Below are 25,808 nucleotides of genomic sequence, written 5' to 3' on the forward strand. Positions count from 1 at the left end.
AAACAGTAATACTAGCTGAAAGGTACAGATCACATGTGAATATAAACCCCATGGATCAAGTTCGAAAGCCGTTGAGTTATCGAAGCTAAAAACTGGAATAATCACTATAAGGCACATCGAATTGTACATAAGAAAACATTTTGAACTCTCAGCACAGCACGAATCTGTGGGATCTGTAAAGAGTTTTGTGTAATCATTAAAGTTAAACTCAACTGGTAGAGAATGTAGCCAAAATCTAAACTTGGTTCACTCTATTCATTTAATCTAGATTGTATTTTTGGCGTGATTTGTTGTCAGACTGTGGTGATTATAATCTATGCGCCTTAAATTATTACAGTTTGAATGTCAACTGACTTTAAAATGCAAGTGAGAAACCGGTTAGAGGTGTCATCTATTGTTATTTAGTGTAACACGGTAAGGTTAAGGTCATTAGGGTTAATTATCTGCATTGTTCAACAAATTAAAAGAATTTCTAAAAATTACAACTTCCTGTATTTTGAGTTGACACGACAACAATTTCAAAGTCCTTTAATTTTTGTTTTGTTTTGGAGAAGATAAAAAAAATCTCTATCTTATGAAATCTGATGCAATTCGTAAACGTTGGCCCTAACAATAACCTAAAATCTGAAAAGGGATTGGAATGAGCATTGGACAACACGCTATACAAATATAGCTCCACCAAGAACTAAATCCCTGTTGTCATTAACTTCTAACGTGCTTTTTGTCCTTTTTGAATTCGCTGTTTTTCAGATTCTTTTCGTATCTGTGGTTAAAGGTAATAAACGTGCTAGAGTATCTCCCATTATATCTTTTATCTAGATTCTGAGAGGAACGCCAATATTTTTAAAAGAAAAGGGAAAACCACAAGAGACATCTTGGTGCGTATTAATTGCATCATTAAAATCTACAAACTAGAAACTAAAAGACACTGGGTTCAATGTGATTTATATTTCTTTGATATTTCGATGTAAACGATTAAAAATCTGATTTAAATTGAGACCACACATGGTTCAAAGATGGTGATTATCGCTGAAGGTATAGAGGTTTGTTTGGGATATATTTTTATATATCTTTTATAAGCGATTATGATGAAGAGAAATGAAAATATAAAACATAATCTCCACATATGTTTATCACAAGTCTTTTTTTTTAACCTTACCTTCATTATAAATCGATGGTTCTAAGCATATTTTTCTAAGCTGGAGGTCCGAGTATAGATTCCTTGATGAATATATGTATGAAACTATAAATAAATACATAGAATTTATGGAACATCGATAACTACAAGTAGAGCGATATATTTTATCTCAAGAAATATTTCTTACCAATACGTCATTCAAATCCCAGTCTTTCTCAAACCTGGTATAGAAGAATCTTGGGTATATTTGGACTGCTAACAATAGGAAATAATATCGGGTACTAAGCGACTAAAGGAAAAGAGATGAATATTTTCTTCAGAACTAACTAACTAACAGTATGATGAATATCTAGTGATTGGAAGCCATGATTAATGTGGTTTCCAGGTTGTTGACGTGTGAATAGCATGTCGGTGTACCTGTCATTTACACCAATTAATTATTCAATTCCACACACCAACAACAATTTCTAAAGAATGTTCTGACAATCGATTTGAATAGTTCTCACGCCATTTGACAAGAGAAAGCCTGTTGACATCTCAAGATTGTGTAATATTATATAACTTCTATTGTTTTATGAACATACCAACAGAATACCGCTCTTAACAATGCCTTGTAGAGCAATATTGGAATTTCATTCAGGCATGTCAAAATTTCATTGAAACAATTCTGATCTTGTCGTAACCGGAAACGATAACAAATTTAAACTCACAAACGGTATCCTTAAAGAGAAAGTTTTGTTTAGTAAATTTCACCCAAGACAATTCATATATTATAGTAGCTCTGGGAAGGTGTACAAGGGAAAACAGAACTTTCAGATTTTTATGTTATTTCCAGGAAAGACTCCTGTGGATAAATCGGAGCATTAAACTCGTACACTAGATCGGTTGGGACGATTTATATCATAAAATCGCTCATGTGGAAGTGATGAAAAATTAAATAATGGCACATTGGTAACATATTTACCTCCCTTGAAAAACATGGTATAAACAGTTGGGCAGGAATTATTGGCGATTTAATAGAAAGTTGAAAGAAGAGATCTGTTAACAAGATGTGTGGAGTAATTTCACTAATTCCCTGTTTACCACATGGGAACATGTTTCTCACTGCCTAACCTAGACTATAAAACCATGGACTCTTGGGAGTTCCTCGATTTCACTTTACCTGATTAATGAGAAAGAGTTGCACCTCCCCTAACTTTTCACCGATATACAAATGTGGCGTCTTAGTCGTTATAACGCCATTTTTATTAATGTGATGATATCTTTTCTATCCATTGAAAGACGTGTGTTCAGATCGTACTTGTTATTTCAATGATTCATTTGATGAACATTGCCAGTGATTTCAACCGAACTGCTGAAATATAAGCTGTTTTGTCTTCAGTACTAATGGATATGCAATTATAGCAACAGCCCATACACTATTCGCCAACAGACAATATTTAAGTACACTGTTATTACTATTTGTTTTGATTAACCCTTTTAACGCATGGAATCATGCCGAAATATGAAGTAACTGATAGAAAAACACAGCAGACAATAAAAGGTTAAACAAAAGCTTACCTAACCCACGCCCGTCTTGTTTATTTCTATATACAATATTTCATAGAAATTTAAGATAAAATAAAAAATAAATTTGTTAATTTCCCCACATTGGTACCATATGGTTACCACCTACAATGTCACGTGGTTTCAATCAGAATCTGTCCACCAATTCCTTCCAGCAGGAAAATGGCCGCCAATCTCTCGACTGGAATTTCCGCCTCAAGACTTTCTGTCAGACCTCTTAACATTTATGGCATAATTCCGTCAGCTAGAAGGAAATTTCGGGTCTTGAGGAGATTCTTGACTCGATTGACAAGTAAACACGTTTTAATGAATTTAGATAAGAAGTATAACAGAAGTTTGTTTTCGGAGACATTACGTTTCAAACAGCTTTGGGCGTTTAGATTATCAAATATTAGATATATAAACACAGAAACTCATTAAGGAGCCAAATTGCCCAATTCTAGTACAGTAACCGCAATTATTATTGCGACATACGAGCATGTGCTGAGATGTAGGTAAATCTGATTAATTAGAAAGCACGCCTCTGATCGTGATTTACAATTCTCGTATGCATTTGACAACGAAAATACTGATAAAAACATAATTGCAACCGCCAACCAATCAGTGTTCATACATTAAATGTTACGATATTTCTGAAAACAGGCCTTCATTTTGGTTAAATTGTGTAGCTTGTATGAAACAACACTAAAAGATCATCACCATAGGCAAAACTACATTATCACCATTACCATAATCATCATCATCATCGTCATTGCGATCATCATTAGGATCATAATAGAAATTATACAGAATTATCTTCATGTCGACAGTAACTGGAACTGTTTCCCAAGAAATCAAGAGTCTCTTTCGCAGATATAATTCAAAACTAATTGAAATTGGTTGTCGTGAATCTTTGTTTGGTAATAGTTTATGCTTGGACTTGGAAATAATGCTAAAGGGGCTCAAAAGAGTCGGCTACAATAATTACACTCTTACCTGATACGTTAAACTTCCTTCAAAGTATTCCCTCAGAGTAGCGATGCGTTAAAACTGTATAAAGTATGATGTATACATGAACCAGAGTAGAATAGAGCACAATCAAAGTATTTTATTCGGACAGTAGTCAGCACAATTTAATACAGAAGTCGACGATTTCTTTACTCTGCTCTACAATCAGATCGACTCGTCGTAATCTCAACAAATTTTAACTCGAATATAGAAAATTGTTGTACCTATACTACATACAAATCACAACAAAGAAAAGACTTCCGGAATAGAATATACTTATGGACAGGCTGGACAGAATTTTAAGTCTTAGTGGGAATTCTTTTTTATTGACACTCTAGCACCAAAAATGTTGGACTATATATACGTCCACTTTGTGCTATTGTACTATTAGCCTATTATATTCTTTGGCAGATTTAATCTATCCATATAGATCCCCAGTTCCCAACCTGTGGTGTTTTCACCCCTGGGGGTGAGTGACCGAGGTGTAAGGGGATTGGCCAGCTGGTGTAGGAAAAGAATTTATTCATCATCACATGCTGGACATGTGGATGAAACAAATTTTTTGGTGTGTGAAAGGTTCAGGTGATTGTTCCAGGGTGATTGTTGAAGGCTGAAAAGGGTTGGGAACCATTGATATAGATTATATGGTTAAACTATAAAAGCTTGTGTCCACATACGCGTTTCCATGGGCTAGAACCCTCAATAGGTCCTTGTCCACTTAGGCGTGTTGTAAAAAACGCCACGCGCTGCCGACTCAGCGTACAAGAATAGACTATGAAGCATCTAATTCTGCAATGCTAGAGATTTAGATATTCTAATTGTTTTTTTTTCTTAATCCACCGGATATATCTTCTAACAGAAAAATTCTCTCGTACCAATCCTGTATCATAAACTTCATATGGAAAATTTCAAAACAATTTGAAATTATCGCCTAAACCGAACAGTCAATATTTCCTGTGATTCTTTTTTACCTTACTTCTATTTATCTGTTTATTTCAATTATTATTTGAATAATGTATCATACGTTTAATCTTCAAAATTGGAGGAAATAAAGTTATATAAAATATGAAAATAGTTGCTTCACCATCCCAGTGACTTCTTTTTTCAGGTTGACGCCGTATATTGTAGATATAAAGTGCTTGACTTCGATGCCATTGCCTGATTTGTCCGCCATGCTGTCTTCCTCTCTGTTTACGCTCATGTGGACATAGTATAACGCAGTGTTAATATACGCTGTGTCAATTTCAAACTGACGCTTTACGCGGCGTTAAAACGCTAATGAAAACACGAATGTGGACACACGTCTTAACACAATCAAACCGTTTCTGATAGAAGTATTCATCTTTTAAATCAAAATTATTCCTGAAGGATATGTAAATAAGTTTGACACATTGAATTATTTATTCTTAATGTTACTCCAATCTCTGAAGACTTGATGAAACCAGAGATAAATCCGTTTTCATTTGAATGTAAATTTGAATTTATCCTTAGAGAATTGCGAAATGTCTTATTGTTAAGGATAGGAGGGGGTTTATTTTAGACTAATTCCTTTCAAACAATGTATTATACGGTTTTGTTAATATTGTATGTCGAACAAGTATTGTTACAAATTTTAAAAACGTATTTCATAAAAATAGTACTTGTACGAATGCACAAATTTTGTTGTATATCACGGTATATTATTATATGCATATTATATATCCCACATATCCTGATGTCGCTTATGTGTACATTAGGTACAATGGGTTTAAAAAACATTCTTGTTTTTTCTTTCAATAGTACTTAAGCATTCAATTCTGACGTCGGATAATGCTTTGAAATCAGAAGAGCATTATCCTCTTAAATTAAAGTATTTCGTATTTCAAGCTAAATTAGTTTTAACGCTTTTTAAAGCTTCCGATAATATCCTTTTTAGATTTTAGATTAAATATTCCAGGAATGTATACTCAACGAAACCAAATTCAGGGGTGAGAGATTAGTCTATCAACAAACCAATTAGAATCTGATATTAGACTACACAGATTACAAACAATATATATACACCCTAGTTGATTGATTGTCTAGGTGTAACAGCCCTATTCAAAATAAATAACTTATATCAAATGTCTGGTCAATGTCAGACCTCGGTGACAAGTATGATTCGTATGTCGAACTTACAACTGACTGTGTATGTTATCAACTGTAAGAAGTTTTCTTAAGATGCATTCACTAACGTCATGGTTTTATCGAGAATCCTGGGTATAATGGGTCATATTTTGAACTTATTCAGGTATGGCAATGGAGTGTGGGTTTTGAGTAATGGATTGCGATTTGGATAGGTGAATTCCAGTTAATCTTTGCGTTTTAACACAGAATCCCATTATTAGTAATCGTTTAACTGCGGCAAAGAGTTGTTGAGTACTACAATCAACTTTAACAAATCTTGCACCTTAAGATCTTAAAATGATTATTGCTGCAATTAAGCTACGCCTGCCAAGATTTGTCATTGAAAGGGAGATAACAGAAAAATGTTACGAAGACTTCAGTCGGTATTGGTTTTTTAGATTTACACTATATGGCGCCTTTGTGTTCCATTATGATAAATGCAGATTTCAATCAGCAGATTATATTCTCTACACAAATGACCATATTACCGCCGTTACAGTAACATGTGTTACACCCATCATTAAAACTTTCTCCACCATTATACAATACATCTTTATACAAACATTGATCTGGACGCAATCGAGCTGTCGACACTGAAAGATATGATAAATCACATCAAACACCGGTAAAGAATAAGACAGAAGACAATTCAAAATACCTGATACAATTTATCGATTAAATTTTCAGGAAACTCGATACTTTTTTAATCCAATACATGATCCCGTTAATAGAAAGTTAAACACCTTGATCAAGTGCACCGTGTTTATCTACCTTGTGAGTGGTGGCAAAAAAGAACGTACTATTATAACCTTTTTACAATACATACATGTACATAATAACAGATTCGATACACGAATATTCTCAGGATTACTACAAACTCTTTATTGACGGAGCATTTGACTCGAACATATCCTCTTTGTCTTTCTGTTAGTCGTCCGATAACAGGTAAGGGTCGAGATATCGTGGCTTTTAGATGAATTAATGCATTATTACCAAATATCATAAAACTTTAGAACAAAATGATCAAAAATATGAAAACCTACCAGACGAGTGAATGTAAGATAAAGTCAGTACCAGAATCAGCAGATATGCTTTCACTTCCATATTTCAGCTTTCCAGACAACGGAGAGCAAATAATAAGGTAATTATTCCAATGACATAATATATATATATACTTCTATAAATTATGGTATACTGTCAACGATCATTTACTAGAGACGTTAAAAACTAATTTGGGCCTGTCTTCCGCCATAATTGACATATGTGAGCAGAAGTGCAACTGGCCCTCGCACACGGAGGGAATAAATTGGCGCGCACTACTAGCTCAGCGCTATAGTCTCAGTTCAGCCGTATTACATGACAAGTAAAAATGGCGGACCACTAGGTAATAGTTCAAACGATAGGAGAGATTGCAGTTATAATTGTTATTACTATTCTGACGATCGAAATGTGTACAGGAAAGGGTATTCTTGACACAATTCAACAAAGTTTTCCTCTAAGATTTCTTCCGGGACTACCGTATCACCAATAATGCATGTGTGTTTTGTTCGTCGCCTGAGAACGTCGCGCACGGTAACCAGCAGACCTTTTGCCATCGGCCACGAGTGGTAAAAAATATCAAACACGACAGATATTTTCCACACGACCACGAGTGACCAAATGCACACTTAGAATCACCCGCACACGATGTGCTACTAGTCAAGCGTTATTAGCACTGCACCATTTTTCTCTGTGCGCGGGCACCCGTGGTTAACAATTGATCAATTATTTAGTCATTTAAAATAATTCATGCGACGGCTTGGAAATACGATTGGTGTTATGCACTACATTCATATCTGAAACAAAAACAAAACATTTGAAACACGGAGAAAAATGGCTACCCATCGTCATAGAGTGTCATTTGGTTTATAAGGTATATAAAGTGTAATGTTGATTAATAATCCATATCTACCTATTTAATCAAATTGTAATTATTGTTTATTGCACAGTTTTGAAGTAAATATTGATAAGTTGTTATGCATTTATAATGGAATAATACGCCTACTGAACGGGTCATACAACCATTACAACCACAACGGATCTTTTACATTGTGTAGTACCCGGTGTCCACCACAAGCAATATTTTTGTTTTACGGTCCAGTTACTGATTATCTTAAGAGAGTTTATTGTTGTAAAATTACAAGACCTAGATCTTATATCTTGAAATGTAAGCACACGTGAATTTATCCATACCCCATTTTCGAGAAATTGTATTTTACTTTACGTCAATAACAGGGCATGGTAATCACCTTGGCTTTTGATATATACTTGCCACAATGTAGCGCGCGTGTGATAGGCACTATAGTCTTATATATTTTACCTATACAACTGCCAGTAATATTATGCACACGGCATTTACCTAACAACTCTTTTACCTACGATACTATTTATAGAATAGAGACCCAGAGCCAACTAAGATTCTTTCAACTTCTTCAATGTCGAAACAAATTTATTCTCGCTGGTAAGACTTAGAATTTTACATTTATGTTGATGGCGTTATCAATCTAAGAACGTGTCGGTGATGTTGATTTCTTAGTTTGAAAGTCAATGTTTGAGTCCGAATTAGGAAATTGTACTGGGATTCCATTCATGATACTGTCGAAGACAAGACAAAGGATCAAGGCGGACGTATTGATATATATCGAGTATTCACTAAGTTTCTTTAATGCATTAAGATTCCAGAAAGGACACTTTTGCCATATAACTAAAATGACACGATGAATCGTGATTTGGCAATCATATTAATGTCAATGATCTGAATCAAAAATGTAAATATTAGAGTTATTGCCCTTAGATGATATTTTGCGCTACAGGGTTTTGTTACACACGACTGATATATTACATAACAAATGTTAGCTTTTGTTTCAAGCTTTCATGAATGACAATTTCGCATATTTGAAAAAATATTTATTTTATAAAATGAAGTTAGACTTAATGTAAGACTGTAATTAATGGTACATGATATATAATGTACTTTATCTACTATAGAATATGACGTATGAAAAGTAGGTTAATGAGTTCCAATTTCAGTATTATGTTATTACGTCTTAGTTGTGAATTTAATGATATATGATAAATTTGAATACAGAATTATAATTGATATTTCTGTCAAATATCCAAATATAAAGAATTTTGTTACATGGTAATTGTAATGTATATAAATACAGAATACATGCATTGCAATTGCTTACTGTAATGGAATAATAATTACAAAAACCAAATGAATACAGTGGCGTAATTTTATAATGTACATGTATTGAAATACAGATTTGAATCTAGAAAGACTAGAATATATAAAATAATTAAATCATTACAATGGTATAATATATTCAATATCTAATGGACGTGTACGATATAGACTTTTTACCCACTTATAGGTAAGAGTTACCTTCCTTTTTACTTTAAAATCACCAGAGGTCCCAAGTGTATTCAATTTCCTTCTTTATGTCCTTATTGAAATATATTCATAGGGAGAAGTTGTGTATTACTGGTATGAAATTTTTTAATTTGTTTTTTTTTTATTAGATTAAATCAATTAATTGGAAGACATATTGAGCTCATCAATGGACATTGATACCTATGTTTATGTTTATTAAATTTCCATCTTTAAGTTTTAGACTACAGGTGTCAACCAATAAATATATTATAAACCTTCTAGGCTAAACCACCACTGTATCCTGTTGTATGATTCATTAATAAGAGATCAGCAATACTACGTTGTTAACTTTAATAATATAAAAGAATATTATAGAGTACCTGTATATCGGGTGTCGTAAAAAATCTCCAGTTTGACAGGTAGTATCTCAGTTGTTGGTAAACTGATCTCTTTCAAAATTCTTACAGAAATACTTCAACTCTGAAAATATGAAAGTCATCGAATACAATTGTACTAGTACTGCCCCGAACGAAAAAGCATGTCAAAAAACCCAATATCAAGGAAACTTTCCTATTTAAACCTAAATTCAATGTGCCCTCTATCTTCTTCGACCACCAATCACGACCGATTTTTCTACCCCGAGATGCTGTAACGGATCTCATCTGAAGGTATCTGCTCCCAAGAAGCAACTGTCCTGCCTTTCGGTTCCTGTTCAGTAAGTTTGCCCTGCTGACTCCAGTACACTGTTTGTTAAGAGAATTCCAAATTGGGTTACAGCCTGGGAATTGGGGCGGCCAGTCATTCTTGTGAATGAATTCTGGTGTAGCCTCCTCCAGGTATGCTAGTATGCGATGGGGTCCCGTTTTGTTGGTATCTCGGGATGGAAATTGGTGATCGAAGAAGATGGAGGGCACCTTGAACTAAAGTTGAAATAGGAAAGTTGCTTTGATATTGCATTTTGACATGCTATTTTGTTCGGCGCAGTACTTTTAATCGATGGCCTTCATATTTTAAGGGTTGGACAACGACATCGTGAAGTACATATTTGAGAATTTGGAAATATATCATTTTACCAACAGCTGAGATACTACCCGTCTAACTTTGGGACCTTTTTTGCGACATGTAAAACTAACGTCACCAGTAGTGTTATACATATATAAACTAATTATTCAACACCCAAATGTAATGTAAACTATAGTCGAATAAGCGTATATCATAGATAAACCTTTGAACATTTTGGATCCACACACTTAGTAGACTATGTTTTACGACCATAAACACCCAAAAATAGTTCACTGAGCCATTTAAGGATTTTAACAAAAATTTGGTCTTAACCGACAAATAAGGAATTGTAGAGTTATGGCCTTTGGCCAGCAAGTATCGCGCTGTATCGTGGGCGTGAATACTAGAGCTCCACTAAATCTGTGCTTATAAATTGGTCAAATCAAAAGATAAAAGGATCTGGTCACAACTAGTCCGATCCGATTTTAAATATCAATCCAGTTTCACGATAAGCAAGATATGCATTTGAATGTCAATATATAGTCAATAATGTTTATATTGTGTAAGGTTTATAACGGATCAGTGACAATTTCGTGTGAATTTTTAATTTGTATTATATTGTATCTATGCGCAATATATACCAGCCTGAATTGTGATCCATTAGCTCAACTTTCAATTCGAGAAAAAGTGCATGCGCAGATGATGACAAAAACCAATATTTTGTATCTACATACAAATCTGTACACTCGAAAGGAACTAACAAAGAATCTTTCCCCGTGAACATTTACAATATGTAATTTATCACAAATATGTGGGAAACTTTTAAGCTGAACCTTCTGTTTTAATCGTTTTGTGAATAGTGGAAGCAGTGTTATCATAACCAGCGAGTTTGTGATTTTAAATAATTTACAATATAAACAGTTGTTGATGTAGGTTTAAGAATCAAATATGGGTAGATTTCTAAGCAGTGATGAGTGTTGCCATTTATATGCTTTATCATATTGTAGGACGCAGAAGAAAAGAAACTCAATGGATACAACCCGCTTAAAAACAGCAGCAAGAAGGGAATCATCGGGATATACCAGGGAATCCTCGTCTAAAAATAGATACGACGAGATTACAATTTATGACCTGCCTGATTCGTTGCTCCTGTATATATTTTCCTTTTTGGAACCAGCAAATGTCTTGACTGTGATTTCCACTTGCAAATGGTTTTATGAAATAGGTACGGAAATATCTCATTGAACTCAGGGACCAAGAACACTTTGACTCATTTATGCACTATTCTTTTTCTCATCCTTCGTCCGTGGTTCCTGTTATTTCAGAAAAACAAAATTTGATCACATAATAATGTCAAAATAATTCCTTTGATACCCTATATATTTCTTTTCTCTCATGGAACTGGATATAATTGTACTCCATATCACTTACTGAAGTTAATCACTGACGTATATGTTTTTTGTTCTCTTTCAGGAAATGATGAATGTTTGTGGAGGAATCTTACATTCAGAGAATGGGGTCCCGAATGCACTAAGGCGCCATTTGTAAATACATGGCTTGAAGAGTATAAGCATCTTCACTGTCATGCTCCTGTGATGTTATCAGAAGAATTGTGTGAACATTCTGATGAAATTTTCCATATTTCATTTTCTCATAATGGCAAGTTGTTTACTACAACTGGTAAAGACGGTTCAGTGAAGGTAAGGATTTGTCAAAGACGTTCTGTAGGATTCTAGACTATGATACATATCATCAGTTTTTTTCTGAAACTGAAATTGTGATTGTAAAATATCTCATTTACTCATTTGTTGCAGTCATTAGTGCTACAAATTTGAAAATCTCGTAGAATCGTACATCAACTTGCACCTGGGAAAAGGTCCAATGTATTGTTTAGGATGCATGTTTAACATAGTATAGGCCTAACATTAACAAATGCAGATTGTTTCCAGTGAAGAAGAATCAAATATGAAAATGTTATGTTATACATTATCTAGGTATGGGAAATTGGTTGCCCAACTAAGCTAAAGTATACTTACAACCTTACACAAGACGCTGGATGGAATTATACGCGGTATTCAGCATTTAATAAAGATGATACTAATCTACTGGTCTCTGGTTTGAGATTTCATTGTGGCTGGGTGGCTTGGTTCTCCTTAGTCGACGGTAAGTCGATCTCATCAAATAATTCCATTCTGTGTCTCGTGAATCGCATTTAATATTCTTTGGATGTAAAATCCATATTCATAATAAGAAAAGGTTTAGGGAAATAATCATAATTTTGAATGTATCAATAAGATTAAGTATGCTTCATTAAGCAACTGTATGACTCTTTTAGGCTTTACTTTGACCTGGACTGACGTCATGACACCCCAAGGAATGAGAGGGGCGTGGCTATCCAACCATCGTCTGCTGTATGGTCTTCAATCAGAAACGGAGGAAGCTGTAGATCTGTGTGTTGAATGGGTACGTAGTGTCACTTATTTTAGGGGCTTGCGTAATTTCGCTATGTATATATCTAGGATTCAGCATGTGTGAGAGAAAGAATATCGCGTATGAACTTCTTGTATTTTTTCAACTTTTTATCAATAACAAGATCGTCCAAAGTAGATCTTCTTAGAAGGGAAGGTGTACATAAATCAGTTGTGTCGGCTGGTTTTCGGTGCTTTTTCAGGACAGATATAGAAGGAATTACGATTTTGACTCGTTTGTTGTGTTTTAGGAAGGTGCAAATGGAAGTCACACTGAAGATGGAGAGCCCCAACATATCCAGGAAATTAGTTTTGATGTTACTATCAGGATACAGTTTCTGAATGTTGTGAGAAGGAAACATATGATGGCGAGCGATTCCCTCTTTAATTCGGTGAACAATGATTACCATAATACTAATGACTCACAAAACAGAAACCAAATGAACAATGACTATTACTTGTCTAAACAAGAGAATGGCTATACTCTAGTATTTGCTACTGGATACTGTGATGCTCTCAATCAAATCGGGATAAAGTACATCTCAAAATCTAAATTACGTTCTGTGATACGTCAAGGCAATAACGATAGTAATAACCGAAGACAAGGGGAGGTGATTCGAGGACGTCCATCGATTAAAAGGAAACAAAATGCTCATTGTGATTATTTGATAGATCTGCATGGTCAAATCCTCGGAATGAGAGTCAGCATGAATAGCAGGTAAGATGGAAATATTAACTTTATTCGGATTCTAAAAAAGATAACCAAAAGGTCCAAAAGGAACATATTCGAAGCTCTTGTCGTCTATCGAAAACTATATTAATGAACCCAGATTGGTCAATTTAGCGGTATTGGTTTATCAGAATTTATTGATGTATTCTTTCTACCATCCATTTAATATTCGAATACATTCATGAACGTCCAAACCTTTATATGCTTTTACAAGCTTTTTTTAGACATCTCCGTGTTGTTTGTAACATGTGACTTATTTCAGATATCTTGTGGTGAATATGAGACGATGGATAGAGGAGCCAGATGGATCAGATCCTTACGAGAGGCCGGAACTCTCAAAGAACATGGAAATACGCTTGGTTGATCTGTTCTCATTGAAGGTAGACCAGATGGTATATACTGGACACAAAGCAGTGTCTGATACAGACAGTTTCTGTTTCTGTTTTGGTGATGCTAATAAAGATTTCGTTGTTTGGTAAGAGATCAGAACGAGGATTTTGAGCTAGTGGGTAGAATATACGGTTACATAACTGCTGCAATAGGCTACGAATGCTACAGAGGGTAACCATAAATTTCTGGTCTGTCTCGTCAGAGGAAACGATGAGTAGCATCATAATCCTATAGAAACCGGCTGCGGCCATCCTAGATTTCTCGCCTACGGAAAGTCGAGACACGACAGGAAAAAGGCGAGCAAGCGAGGGTGACAAAGGCGAGGAAAATATTTCTTGCCTTTTTCCGTCACTTTCTCAACTTTTTTCTCGCCTTTTTCCTTGCCTTTTTCCTCTCTTTCTCACCCTCTTTCCTCTTTCTCTCCCCTTTTCCTTGCCTTTGTCCCCGCTTTCTCGCCTTTGTCCCCACTTTCTCGCCTTTGCCTCGCTTTCTCGCTTTCTCGACTTTTTCCTCGTTTTCTCGCCTTTTTACCTCGCCATTTTCCTCGCACTTTATTCATTCGTCTTTATTAATACACATTTTTGGGGAAATGGTTCATTTTAAGTAGATTATTTAAAAATTGAAAAAATCATACGAAATTGATTTCCAAAGAATGTAACACATGTATATTCTTTCAAAATAATGAGTTTTGCTGTTGTTCATTGTATGTGGTAGTTTCCTTTTGTATTAATGTATTAAAATCAAAGGATGAACTATATTGAAAATCAAAAATATTTAGTCCTGCTATGCCATTGTCATTGTCACTAGGACCTAGCCATCTGATTTCCAAGATACCAGCATATCGTATATCCATGATCGTTTTTGCCAATAAAAAACCTTTTTCCATAGAAGCTATATGTATTTATATTACAGTGGAAGTGAAAGTTATCAGGCCTTTATCTGGGACAGACATTCTGGAGTTTTATTATCAACATTAGATCACCTAATGGCTGGAGTTAGTGCCGCAGCAATCAACCCTGTAGATCAAGAGTTTGTAGTCTCGGTTGGTGATGATCAAGTCGTACGAGTTTGGCGATCAAGAGTTAAACAGAAACAATACTTAAAACAGTGTGCGACACTCGATATCGATGCTGGTGATATGGAGTATAATAAGCCAAGTGATCAAGACTATTCCACCAGATTGTGAACTTCCACGCATGAGTGTAGCCAAAGAATATTGTGTGGTACTCTCTTCCAAAAATTTGGTTTGCCAGCCTATACCCTGATGTTCATTTAGGTCATTTAAAGATGTGCTATAGAGGATTGTTGTTTGATATTTATTAGCAATCTTTATGTTCTAATATGTTTAATCCCAAACTACCAGGTGCTGTATGTTACTCCAGAGCATGGCCTTAATCATGTGTATCGCCATTTCATCTGAACTGCTGGAAAGGAAGCCTACACGAAAAATAAGTATTATTCGCAATATCTTAATTCATATTTCATGTCTTTCTTGAACGTTTCGTCGCATCTAACTTTTCATGAATCCTGCTAGCTGTGATATATAGATGTACATAACGATATTACAAGAAATAAGTTTAAATTACCTACGTGGTTTGATTCAGCTTGAAGTGGGATATACACTTCTATACTTCCTCTGTGTTGTGAGTCATTTACAAGGTTTTTTTAATATTAGACTTTACATTAAAGTCCCAATAGTTTAAAATGTTGTTACTCATGACATATGGAATCCTTGCATCAGATTCCGTTGGCGTTCAATAAACTTACACCGGTTCCGTGGTTGGACCGAGTCCCACCTCCGAAGATTCTATCAAAATTATATAGTTATAAAACCCTCCTGCTTTGCTGTGATATAATATGTAGGCTTATATTTATTTTCCCAGAATGTGGTGTTATAGTATTGTTCTATGCTACCTTTCGCAAGAGATACCAGCCTAATAACTTCTTTTTCTGTGAAAACTCTTAGTAAAGACTTTATATTAAAGTCAGTGTATGTCAGATTATGTTGTTAAAATGTTGAATATGAAGAATAAATATGTTATTACCGTTGTTGGCTTTTGAACCACACAGCTCTGTAGGTACCACATATACACTATTAGCTATGCGGACAGTTGAAATTGCGTACCGTAGTCTACATTGGCTCTAGTCAGAGAAATCGAGCTTTTAGGGGTTTTATAGGCCTATACAGTTCGATAGAATTTCAACTATAGTGGTGTACGGGAAAAAAGAATCGCAAACTGGCCTATTATATATATATTAGTGGCTTTTTTATAAGAACATTTGACCGTGCGGTAACAATCACCAGTATGAAATATTCAACTTTCTGTCATACACTTCTTTTTGGGTTTCAATAGCGATCTTCTTAACGATAATGAATGATTTCGTCCAAATTTTGCCCTCGTAAAATGTCTATAAGCTATACGGTACCTCAAGGCTTTTCGAAAAACAATGACAGTAACTCATTAGATTTTTTTCCATTTTCCTATAGCCTATATGCAACAAATTCTTTTAAATATTCAAGAATTGTACCTTCTACAATTTTTAACGGCAAAAATTGGACGCATTTCGAAGAACAAGGTCAATAACTCATAACAGTAAATTTCCAATTCTATTGATATAAGGATTCATCCTTGAGTGATAATGAACAATTTCACCAAGTTTTGTCACAATCCGTCAAGATTTGTGTCTTCTAGGGTGTTTACAGGCAAAAAAGACAACTCTGACGCCCCCCCCCCTCCTTTTTTGTCAGTCTTCTTTCTTGATTCAATTGGGGTATGAGTGCCTGAATAAATTATCATTATCAACATGGCAAGCAATAATTTTTGTAGTCTAATGACTTTGCTCCGTAGAGTAGTTTCCCTTACTTACAAAGGAAAATGGCGACCTTGGCTAATGTTGGAAAAGGATTCCTGACAAAAATAGCCCCTTCTCTCCGTGTTGGATCAGTCAGGTTTGTACCATCTGTTCAATCGGTTCAATATTCAATGTCCCCTTATCATAAAACAAATTTCATCATGAAATTATTTCTATAAGTTGATTAAGTGAGAGTAACCTATTTTAATAGAAATAAAAAGTTTGTGTTGTTACCTTTCTTTCAGGCACCCTAACATCTTTTGCCATGGCATAAGCCCATGAGGTAATCATTAAATTTCATAGTTTTTTAGTTGTTCTACTTATTTATTGTTTCTTCCTTTTCTAGAACTTTGATTTCTGTTGGTGAACCATGTCCAGAGAAAACAGGTATTGATGATCACAATCTAAAAGTAACAGAAGAGAAACATGCTGAAACTCACATTGAAGAGATTGTAACAATACCCATTGAAGATAAGGTAGCCTACAGTACTTAACTGATAAGCCAATGCAAAGTACAGTTGTGTTACCTATATTCATGCATAAAAGGATTCAACACCGAATTTCTTCAACGAATATAAACGTTGTTTGGATACCCGGTGGTATAATTATCATTTCTTAATATTTATCAAAAGGAGAAAAGTAAATCGTAAGAGTACAGTGGTGTAACCTATTTTCGTGCATATCAGACGAATTTCGTCAAAGTTAAAAAACGGAATCTTTTTTTATTTCTTAGATGTTTCCTCAGATATTCTACAAAATAATTAAAATTGGTTTGTTTCGGTTTTCTTTATGAATCCTTCACTTTTACACATATTTCATGAGCAACCAACTCGGCAACAGCGACAGAATGCGTCGCCTATTTTCGTGTACAATGTTTGATCTATAAATAAGTCACATTGTATGGATACCGGGTGGTATAATTAACTTCTCTTAGTATTTATCTTTTATATCAATTCATTATAACTAGTGACAATTCCTTCAAAGAACCATGATTTAAAAAAAAATGGTGACTGACAAAATAAGATACGTAGCGTGATTTAATGCTAAAAGTCATTGAAACAACATAAGAATATGTCCCACATTGTGTTCCATAAATGCTAACACGGAATCAGCTAGTTGATGCATGATTTCATTCGTTGGACTACATTCTAGCAGACGACACTTGGAATTCCGATTACTGCTTGGGATCATAAGGAAATTCGGTAGATAAAAACTTGTGACGTTTGGTAATAACTGAAACCTGCCATTTTGTATTTGTCAAAGTAAACATTAATACATTTTACCTTGCTTGAAACTACTGGATTCATTCTACTTGCTGACATTGTACAAAAAACCCATGTTTATCAAAACAAGCAAATGCGGAGGTCACACGAGGTCGCAAATGTAAATTATTAATCATTTCCGGAAATGTACGAAAATTAGGTTAGCACGAAATTAGGTTACTTGACTGTAATTTATTGCTAAAATTCATTGATTCAATATACCGGTAGGCTAACAAAATATTTTCAAATATTGCTCAATACATCAAGAACAATTGTGTTTGTATTTTCATAAAGAAATATTAAAACAGAACCTGAAATATGTTGTTACTGTACAATACTCAGAGTTTAATTTGTCTGGTAATATTTCAATTTTTTCATCATATATTTTTAAATAAAGGCAATAGAACTATAAAATATTTCTAATCATTAAGCTGTATATGTACTTATATCAGTCTTCAAAACATCGTGCCCAAACCACACCCTCATTCGTCATAATTCATTGGAGGTGTGGTAGCACAAGTGAGAAAAATTACGTATTCATAGCTAAATGTTGTCCAATCAAAATTGGCCATACTGTATTGGTACCAAATTTCAGCCAATCAAAACAAATCACCCGTTATGAAAGCAGCGTGCTATTACCATTTTGATGAATATGTCCGGTACAGAATTGAGTAAGATTTTTGTTAAAGAATTGAAGATGAGAGAAAATCAAACCTTACTTTGGAAGATTTACTTGGAAAGAATGACTTCTTATCTCTTCAAACTGGCAGTGGCGAAGAGGTGTTGTTTACATGACCTCATTTCTGATTGGTCAGATTTGAATGCCACCAATCTCATTTCCACTCCCCCGAAACTAAGTGTAGTGGGCTTAGTTTAATACGGATTAATAAGACTTTGTCAAAACCGGTATTCGTGATACGATGTCTTCAGACTGACAAATTAATGATGTAATGATGAAGCTCAAAGATATATTGGGCACTATGTTTTGTTTATCCATCATAGTGCTACTGGTGAAATAGTAAGGTTTAACTTTATAACTCCCTTTCTTTTTAGATGGATATATCAGCTATATCTGGTGTACCAGAAGAGCACAGAAAAACTAGAATGGTGAGAATCTTTGTTCCTGCTAGAAATGCCATGCAGTCTGGTTCATATGGTACAAGAAATTGGAAGATAGAGTTTGACCAACGAGAACGATGGGAGAATCCTTTAATGGGATGGGTTTCAAGGTTAGTTCGAGCCTTTATTCTTAGTAGGTGTAGCTATCCTGCTCAGAATGTAAACTTTATGAAGTAATAAAATGTTCAAAAAAAGCTGTCCTGCTCACCCAAAGGATTTAAGTTTTACCAACTACATTTTATAAGAAACCCTTTAGGATTTCCAGAAAGTAACTGAAAATGGAGCAGACCAGTATAAATAAGAATCATTAGTTCTCATTGTTAAAATAAGTGAATGGACAGTTAAATATGACTTTATTCATTAGATGATATTGGAAAACTTGTATTGTTTTATTTTTTTCTCTTCAGTGCTGATCCTTTATCAACTATGAATTGTGAATTTAACACAGTGGAGCAAGCTCAAAAATTTTGTGAGAAAAATGGTATGTATTGAATCAGAAACGTCACTTCATAATTATTAAAGCCATTGCTAACATTGGGGTTACAATACATATCAATGTACAGTATTAAATATCCATTCAGCAAACAGACCTTTAGATTGATTGTTTTTTTTCTGTCTGAGATTTAAGTATTCTTGATAATGTTTTCAGCTTCTTGTATAAGAGTGGTAATCTTCATAAAAGTATTTTAAACTATTCATAAAATAAAGTAATATGATATTTAAACATGATGTATTTTCAGGTTGGGAGTATTTTGTAGAGAAACCTCATGTACCAACTTTTAAAAAGAAAAATTATGGAGATAATTATTCCTGGAATAAACGAACCAGAAAATCTACCAAATAAACTGAAGTTTAGAAGTTGAATTAAATGTGTGATATGTTTTAAAATTATTTTTCTGAAGATTTATCAAACTATTTAATATCCTTTACAATTCTTCCCATTCCTTCATGAATTTTGAGATTGGAGAATGAATAAAAAGTACCAAATTGTCCAAACATGACACAAAAGAAGTTTTTTTTAAGGGATATAACTCTAAAAATAACACAAACTAAAGGTCTATGATTGAGTGATAACATATATTTGTAGATTAAATGCTATATACTCGTTTGAGTTGAGATATGGTATGTAAATATAAGTAAAAAAAATAGAATATGAAGTGTAAATAAAGACAGTAAAGGTTTTGAATATCAGAATTTATTTGTGACATTGTTCTAAATATTTTATTTAACTTGATCGATGATTATAATGCAGTCATATTTTTTTTGGTACATGTTGGGCTTCTACAGCTTTTGTGTGTGGTCTACCCACGGGATGCCCACTTCACTATCGTAACCAAATTTTCCTAATTCTCTACCATAATTCAATAAAATATAAATCATTACTTCATTCGTGAACATTATTTCATGTTCCGCAGCGAAAAGTCACAAACTGTAGAAATAAATCCACTCAATTAACTGCTGGTGACCTTGAGTTTAGAGCTGAAGATGGCATAAGAGACAACAATGCTTTACTTCGTTGATACAAATGAAAGTTTATCATGCACCTCATTGCCTCTTCTATGAAACTATCATACTTGATATATCTGAAACAGTTATCCGTAACTTTATATAGTTCTTGTGGAATGTCCCTGACATTTTGTAACAGACAACTCAAGTGATAATTATTTCATGAAAAATATAAATCGTCTGCCTATATTTCTTGATTAAAAACTATATTTACCGTCTGGTAATCCGAGGTTGATTTAAGACTACAATAGTTTACCCTTTATAATTACAGTTATTTTTATAGCATGAAGGGTACCCTTTCGTTGAAAAATATTTTATATGCAGAAAGTAGTTAAAAATAAGCCTTTAGCTGAATAAATAAAAAGAAAATAAACTAGGGTCCAAAAGAAACGATACCAACTTATTTTCAAAATTGTTTTTTACTAAGTGAATTGTCTAATATGAAAACATGCCAATTCGTATTGCACATCCCAAACACAGCATAGTCGATAAAAATACCGGGAACACGTGATCACTTCCGGGAAAAAACGTAAATTTCGTGAAAGTGACATTTCCCTCTCTAGCATGTTCTGCACGTGCATAAAAACTGTATCAAACGGCTGATCAGACACGTTGATATCACAGCAACAAAAAGAACACAAGATATGCCACGTTTGACAGCCATCGAGAGAGAGACAGCCGTTGGAATGGTCCAACAAGGAGCGACACACGTCGACGTCGCCAGAAGGTTGGGCTGCGCACGCATCACTATCACCAGGTTGATGCAGCGGTTACGTCAGACAGGTCAGACGTCAGACAGGCCCAGGAGTGGAAGACCACGAGTAACCACGCCCCGTGAAGATCGTTACATCCGGGTATTACACCTGAGGAACCGCACCGTAACAGTGACGTCCACGGCGACTACAGCACTGGGACACAGGATCAGTCGACAGACCGTCTACAGGAGACTACGGCAGTATGGTATCCGGCGACGTCATCCCTACCGCGGACCGCTCCTAACGCCTCGACACCGGAACAACAGACTGATCTGGGCCAGGCGAGTTCGACGTTGGCAACGCCGGGACTGGGCACGTGTTATGTTCTCTGATGAGAGCAGATTCCTCATCTTCAAAAACGATGGACGGCAGCTTGTATACCGACGATTTGGTGAACGTTTGGCGCCTACAGGTCCGGCCGTTTGGAGGTGGAGGGTTAATGGTTTGGGGTGGCATATGTGGTGACGTCAAAACGAGGCTTGTCGTAATTCGTGGAAACCCGCTACTGACTTGACTTTGTGACGTGTGGTGTGACATTTCCCGTTGTTTCTGTGATCAGTGCTCTAACGAAATGTTCTTTTTTCGACCCCACCCATCTTTAAAGGCTTGTCATATTGGTTGTACAGATTTTATTGAAATGAAATTTTTGTACAGATGTTGTGAAAGGATTTCTCAAAAGCATAACACCAATCCTAAACTTCTGCATTGTTTAGTTTTTCTTTTACGTCGTTGCAAACAGGTGGTATCGTTTCTTTTGGACACTAGTTTAGATTAGTAGCAATTGCGATTGTTAAGTGGACATTGGGCTCAGGTAATACGATAAATTGTCAATTTCCGACAAGATCCCAGTTTCTGTCGAACAAGCGCAACTGCAAGTTTTCGGGTTTTTTTCCAGTAATTGGCCAGATAGTCAATTGTACCACCAGTTACAAGCAGTCGTTGAAAATACCTTATGTATGCTTAAGCTACCCTATTCCGAATATTTGACATGGTAGACTATTTTTGTATTTCCAAATTAAATTTGAATTACTCCAGTCTTGGTTTACCCCATTTAACAATATACTAATGCGAACTTCGAAATTGTACCTTGAATGCAATAGCCACTATTCTTTTATCACGAAATGCGTCGATCTGACTGGGTTGTACTCTAAGGCTCTAAATATTATAGCTTTGTGTTCACAGACTCTCTGTTTTTCTTTCGCTATCGTACAATCAAATCGCTTCTTTTACTAACTTCCACGATAAGAATTGCAGTCGAGGTAGAAGTTCTTAATAGCTTGACATTGTTAAGATGGACTAAAACATAACATGTCCCATTCTAATTTTCAGAACCTGTTAATAGATTCTTGTCGTATTGTGCCTGAAAGGTACCAATAATTCTGCCTTAAGTATCTGACCCAATAATTAGTGTTATTTCTACTACACTGATTTTGTAATAAAATAATCCGATTAATAAATCAATTCTACTCATTTCTTCATGTAATTCACTAATCACAATAATTGGGTCGCCACAGTGTCATCAGGTATAATAATAGCTCTCTACACGCTATCATTAGGGGCACCATTGAAAAGATTCCATTTTACTTTTTTTACAGATGTAATGGCGAAAACTTATAAAACTGAGCTTAGTTTTCTTTGCAGTAATCTGATAGATTTCGACCAAACTTTAACTGACATAGTTCTCGTCTGTAAATGATGACATTGTGTATGTTTTATTGCAACAATATCAGACGACGGAATTTAAATATGAAAAGTACTACGTTTTAAGCTGGAAAGCAATTTTTTTAGATGACTTAACCCATTTATCTATCAGAAGAAGAATCTACAATGCAGTAACAACATCACAAATCAATGGCTTATATCGATGGTTTCTATGAATAGATCTTGTTTACAGTCGCACCGTTAATATTTTTCAATATATAATCTATAAAAGATCCAGACTATATAATCTATATTTGTTTGATTTTCTATGGTCGGTTAATCACAGATTAATGGTCGATATTTTATTTATATGAACTGTAAAAGTCTCAACAGTCGCTGAAAGTCATGAAAAGCAGATTTTCAAAGGTAGTCTCACTCACGTTAAAGTGAGTTTTATTAGCTGAATACATTCTTGATACATACATAATCATACATCATTCAATAGCACAATATAAATAAGGAAAGAATACTATACACTACTCAATGATACAGTATGAAAATATGTATCTTTGAAAAGGCCTTATAGTTTTGGTTCATGTACCATGTGTTTTATCTCCCCATTATTGTCACCTTTATTCGAATAAATAAATCACTAACACTATACCGATTTTTAGATAGAGTCTTCATAATCAGTTAACTAGCTCAGATCGGTGGTCATCTCTTACAAGACTCTTAAACTCTGGCTTGTACTCTTCTAGTCTATCTGGAAACTTGTTACCATTTATAGATGTCAATTTGCTTGAATCAAAGGAAGTGGTAATTAGGTTTGTTGCTATCGTTTATCAAGTGTCCATTCGCTATTTAAATAACCCTGCTTATATTCTAAACACAACTTTTCTATTTTCTTAACGACTTGAGTTAACATAAAAACATTCATTCCAGACCATAACAAAGCGCTACATAGAAACATTTCACTTTTTTTATAGGTCGGGAACACAACCACAACTCAACACTTAACTCAAGCTGAGGAGACAGTTGTAATCTGTTTTTTCCTATGGATTCGCGTCTGAATACTGGTAATGAATTTAAATTAAAATTTCTGTTAGTCAATTACACTCTTTAATTTCTACCTCATGAGCCTACAAAATCTGTATGTGCATTGGAAAATGATCATCATTCAATATCGACATGAAAACAATGTCTCAATTCTTCGAATAGGAACAAAACTGAAACGTAATTAGAAGTCAGAATTAAATTTCAACAAAATAAAGCCTATATGACACACACAAACGTACACTTACAGTTTTCATATCGGATATTTTGGACGACTGATATTGGTACGTGAACGAGCTTTTAAATAGCAAATTTGTCTCTCATTTCAAACGATGGAATGTTTTGCGAGATACTGGTAAATAAATAAATATCTTCCTCTGCCAACTAAGCATTAATTTTATCCACCAGTGTCATGCCGTTAGGTTGAGAAAATAACAGGAAAAGAAAAGCATCGTAAATTGCTACAATAATAACGTGACAAATTGTTAATCATGAACCGTTTCCAGTATAAAGGCTAGAACAAATAAGGGGCAATTAATCTCGAATAACCTTCTATAATAGCTATCACCGACCAGATCATGTAGTTCTGGTTGCTTTTCTATGGTCTTCGATAAAACACTTAATTACAGGTGAATAGAAATGTTCAACTGGTTGTATTAGAATATCAGAGGCAATGTTCGCTTAGTCTGTTAGGTTTGAAAACATAAAATTCAGATAGTAGTTTGAAATGAGATGAACTCAGCGTGACAATGGTATATTTGAAGTTTTTGTGTCAATATCTCCATTTTTTTTAGATTTTCTGTATAAATAATGGTCTGTTAGATAGGAAGATTATCCTTTTAGAAAAGCCAAAATCAATATGCGTCTTTACGGTTCCCAATATGTAGTAAGCGTAGATTTGATTTGATTTGAATTTGGATTGAAGTTTATAGTGCAAGTATGTTATCAAGAAACATCTGTAATGGATGTCATAGCTGGGATTAGTCTCGTATTCCAAGATATTACAGGCATGACAGATATAATCTTGATATAGCTTCCTACATACCTCTAACCATCGGGAAAATGAAGAGTAAAATCGTTTAATCGAGTTCAAATCGTCAATGAAAATCCATTATCGTCTGAACAAATCAGTCTGTTTATACAAATATAGCTTGTCGTCTGCTTAAAGTGTGGTTGTAATATTGTGAGTTTGTCTATTAAATAGGGATTGCTCAGGTGAGTTTATAAACGTTTTAAACTGAAACTGAATTTTGTGTCTTACTTTAAGAAATTATAATGGATTGGAAAAAGCAAATTTTAAGGTACAATCGATACACATTATGTGTGCATGTTGGTGAACTGGAACGCTGAACTTGGAAATTGTTTTTGCAATGAAAATTAGCTTTGCGTTAGTAGTGTAAGATGAAATTAGCAGGCCTACGACAGTTATTGTAATCTCATGTGTCCATTTGTATACGTTTTTTTTATCTTCTAATGATTGAATAACATCTGATTTATTGCTTGGTATTCCAAAGGTAAGTGTCAATTTAGTAGTATTAGGGGGTGAAAGCCGACACTGAACCGACTCTTGGAAGCAAAGGATTTTGTTAACCTCGAGGAAGGTTTGAACACAGGGTAAGAGGTGTCGAATAAGAAAAAGATATTAAACTCTTCAAATTGTTTAATGTCATGTACTTTATTAATTTAGTGAAATGGGGTGATATCTTCAATGATCACTTTTACTCATTATAGGCTACTCGTCGCTATCAATTATACCTCAATAAATATTAGAAACTAAT

At 34.6% G+C, this 25,808-nt stretch overlaps 2 protein-coding genes across 2 annotated transcripts; both read left to right on the forward strand.

Moving 5' to 3' along the window:
- Window positions 1–11,201: 11,201 nt before the first annotated feature.
- On the forward strand, window positions 11,202–15,027 carry LOTGIDRAFT_152090 (hypothetical protein; the record flags this gene model as incomplete). The annotated part of the gene is made up of 7 exons (XM_009045561.1): window positions 11,202–11,478; window positions 11,727–11,953; window positions 12,248–12,416; window positions 12,589–12,716; window positions 12,973–13,439; window positions 13,714–13,926; window positions 14,754–15,027. 7 exons carry the CDS (start codon window positions 11,202–11,204, stop codon window positions 15,025–15,027), a joined length of 1,755 nt encoding a protein of 584 aa, XP_009043809.1.
- A 3,982-nt stretch (window positions 15,028–19,009) lies between these two features.
- Window positions 19,010–19,919, forward strand: LOTGIDRAFT_102351 (hypothetical protein; the record flags this gene model as incomplete). Its single annotated transcript, XM_009045562.1, has 3 exons — window positions 19,010–19,185; window positions 19,483–19,556; window positions 19,816–19,919. The coding sequence occupies 3 exons, from the start codon at window positions 19,010–19,012 to the stop codon at window positions 19,917–19,919; spliced, it is 354 nt and encodes a 117-aa protein (XP_009043810.1).
- Between the last annotated feature and the right edge of the window lie 5,889 nt (window positions 19,920–25,808).

This window comes from Lottia gigantea (genome assembly GCF_000327385.1).
Source record: "Lottia gigantea unplaced genomic scaffold LOTGIsca_1, whole genome shotgun sequence".
NCBI classification, from domain to species: Eukaryota; Metazoa; Mollusca; class Gastropoda; family Lottiidae; genus Lottia; species Lottia gigantea.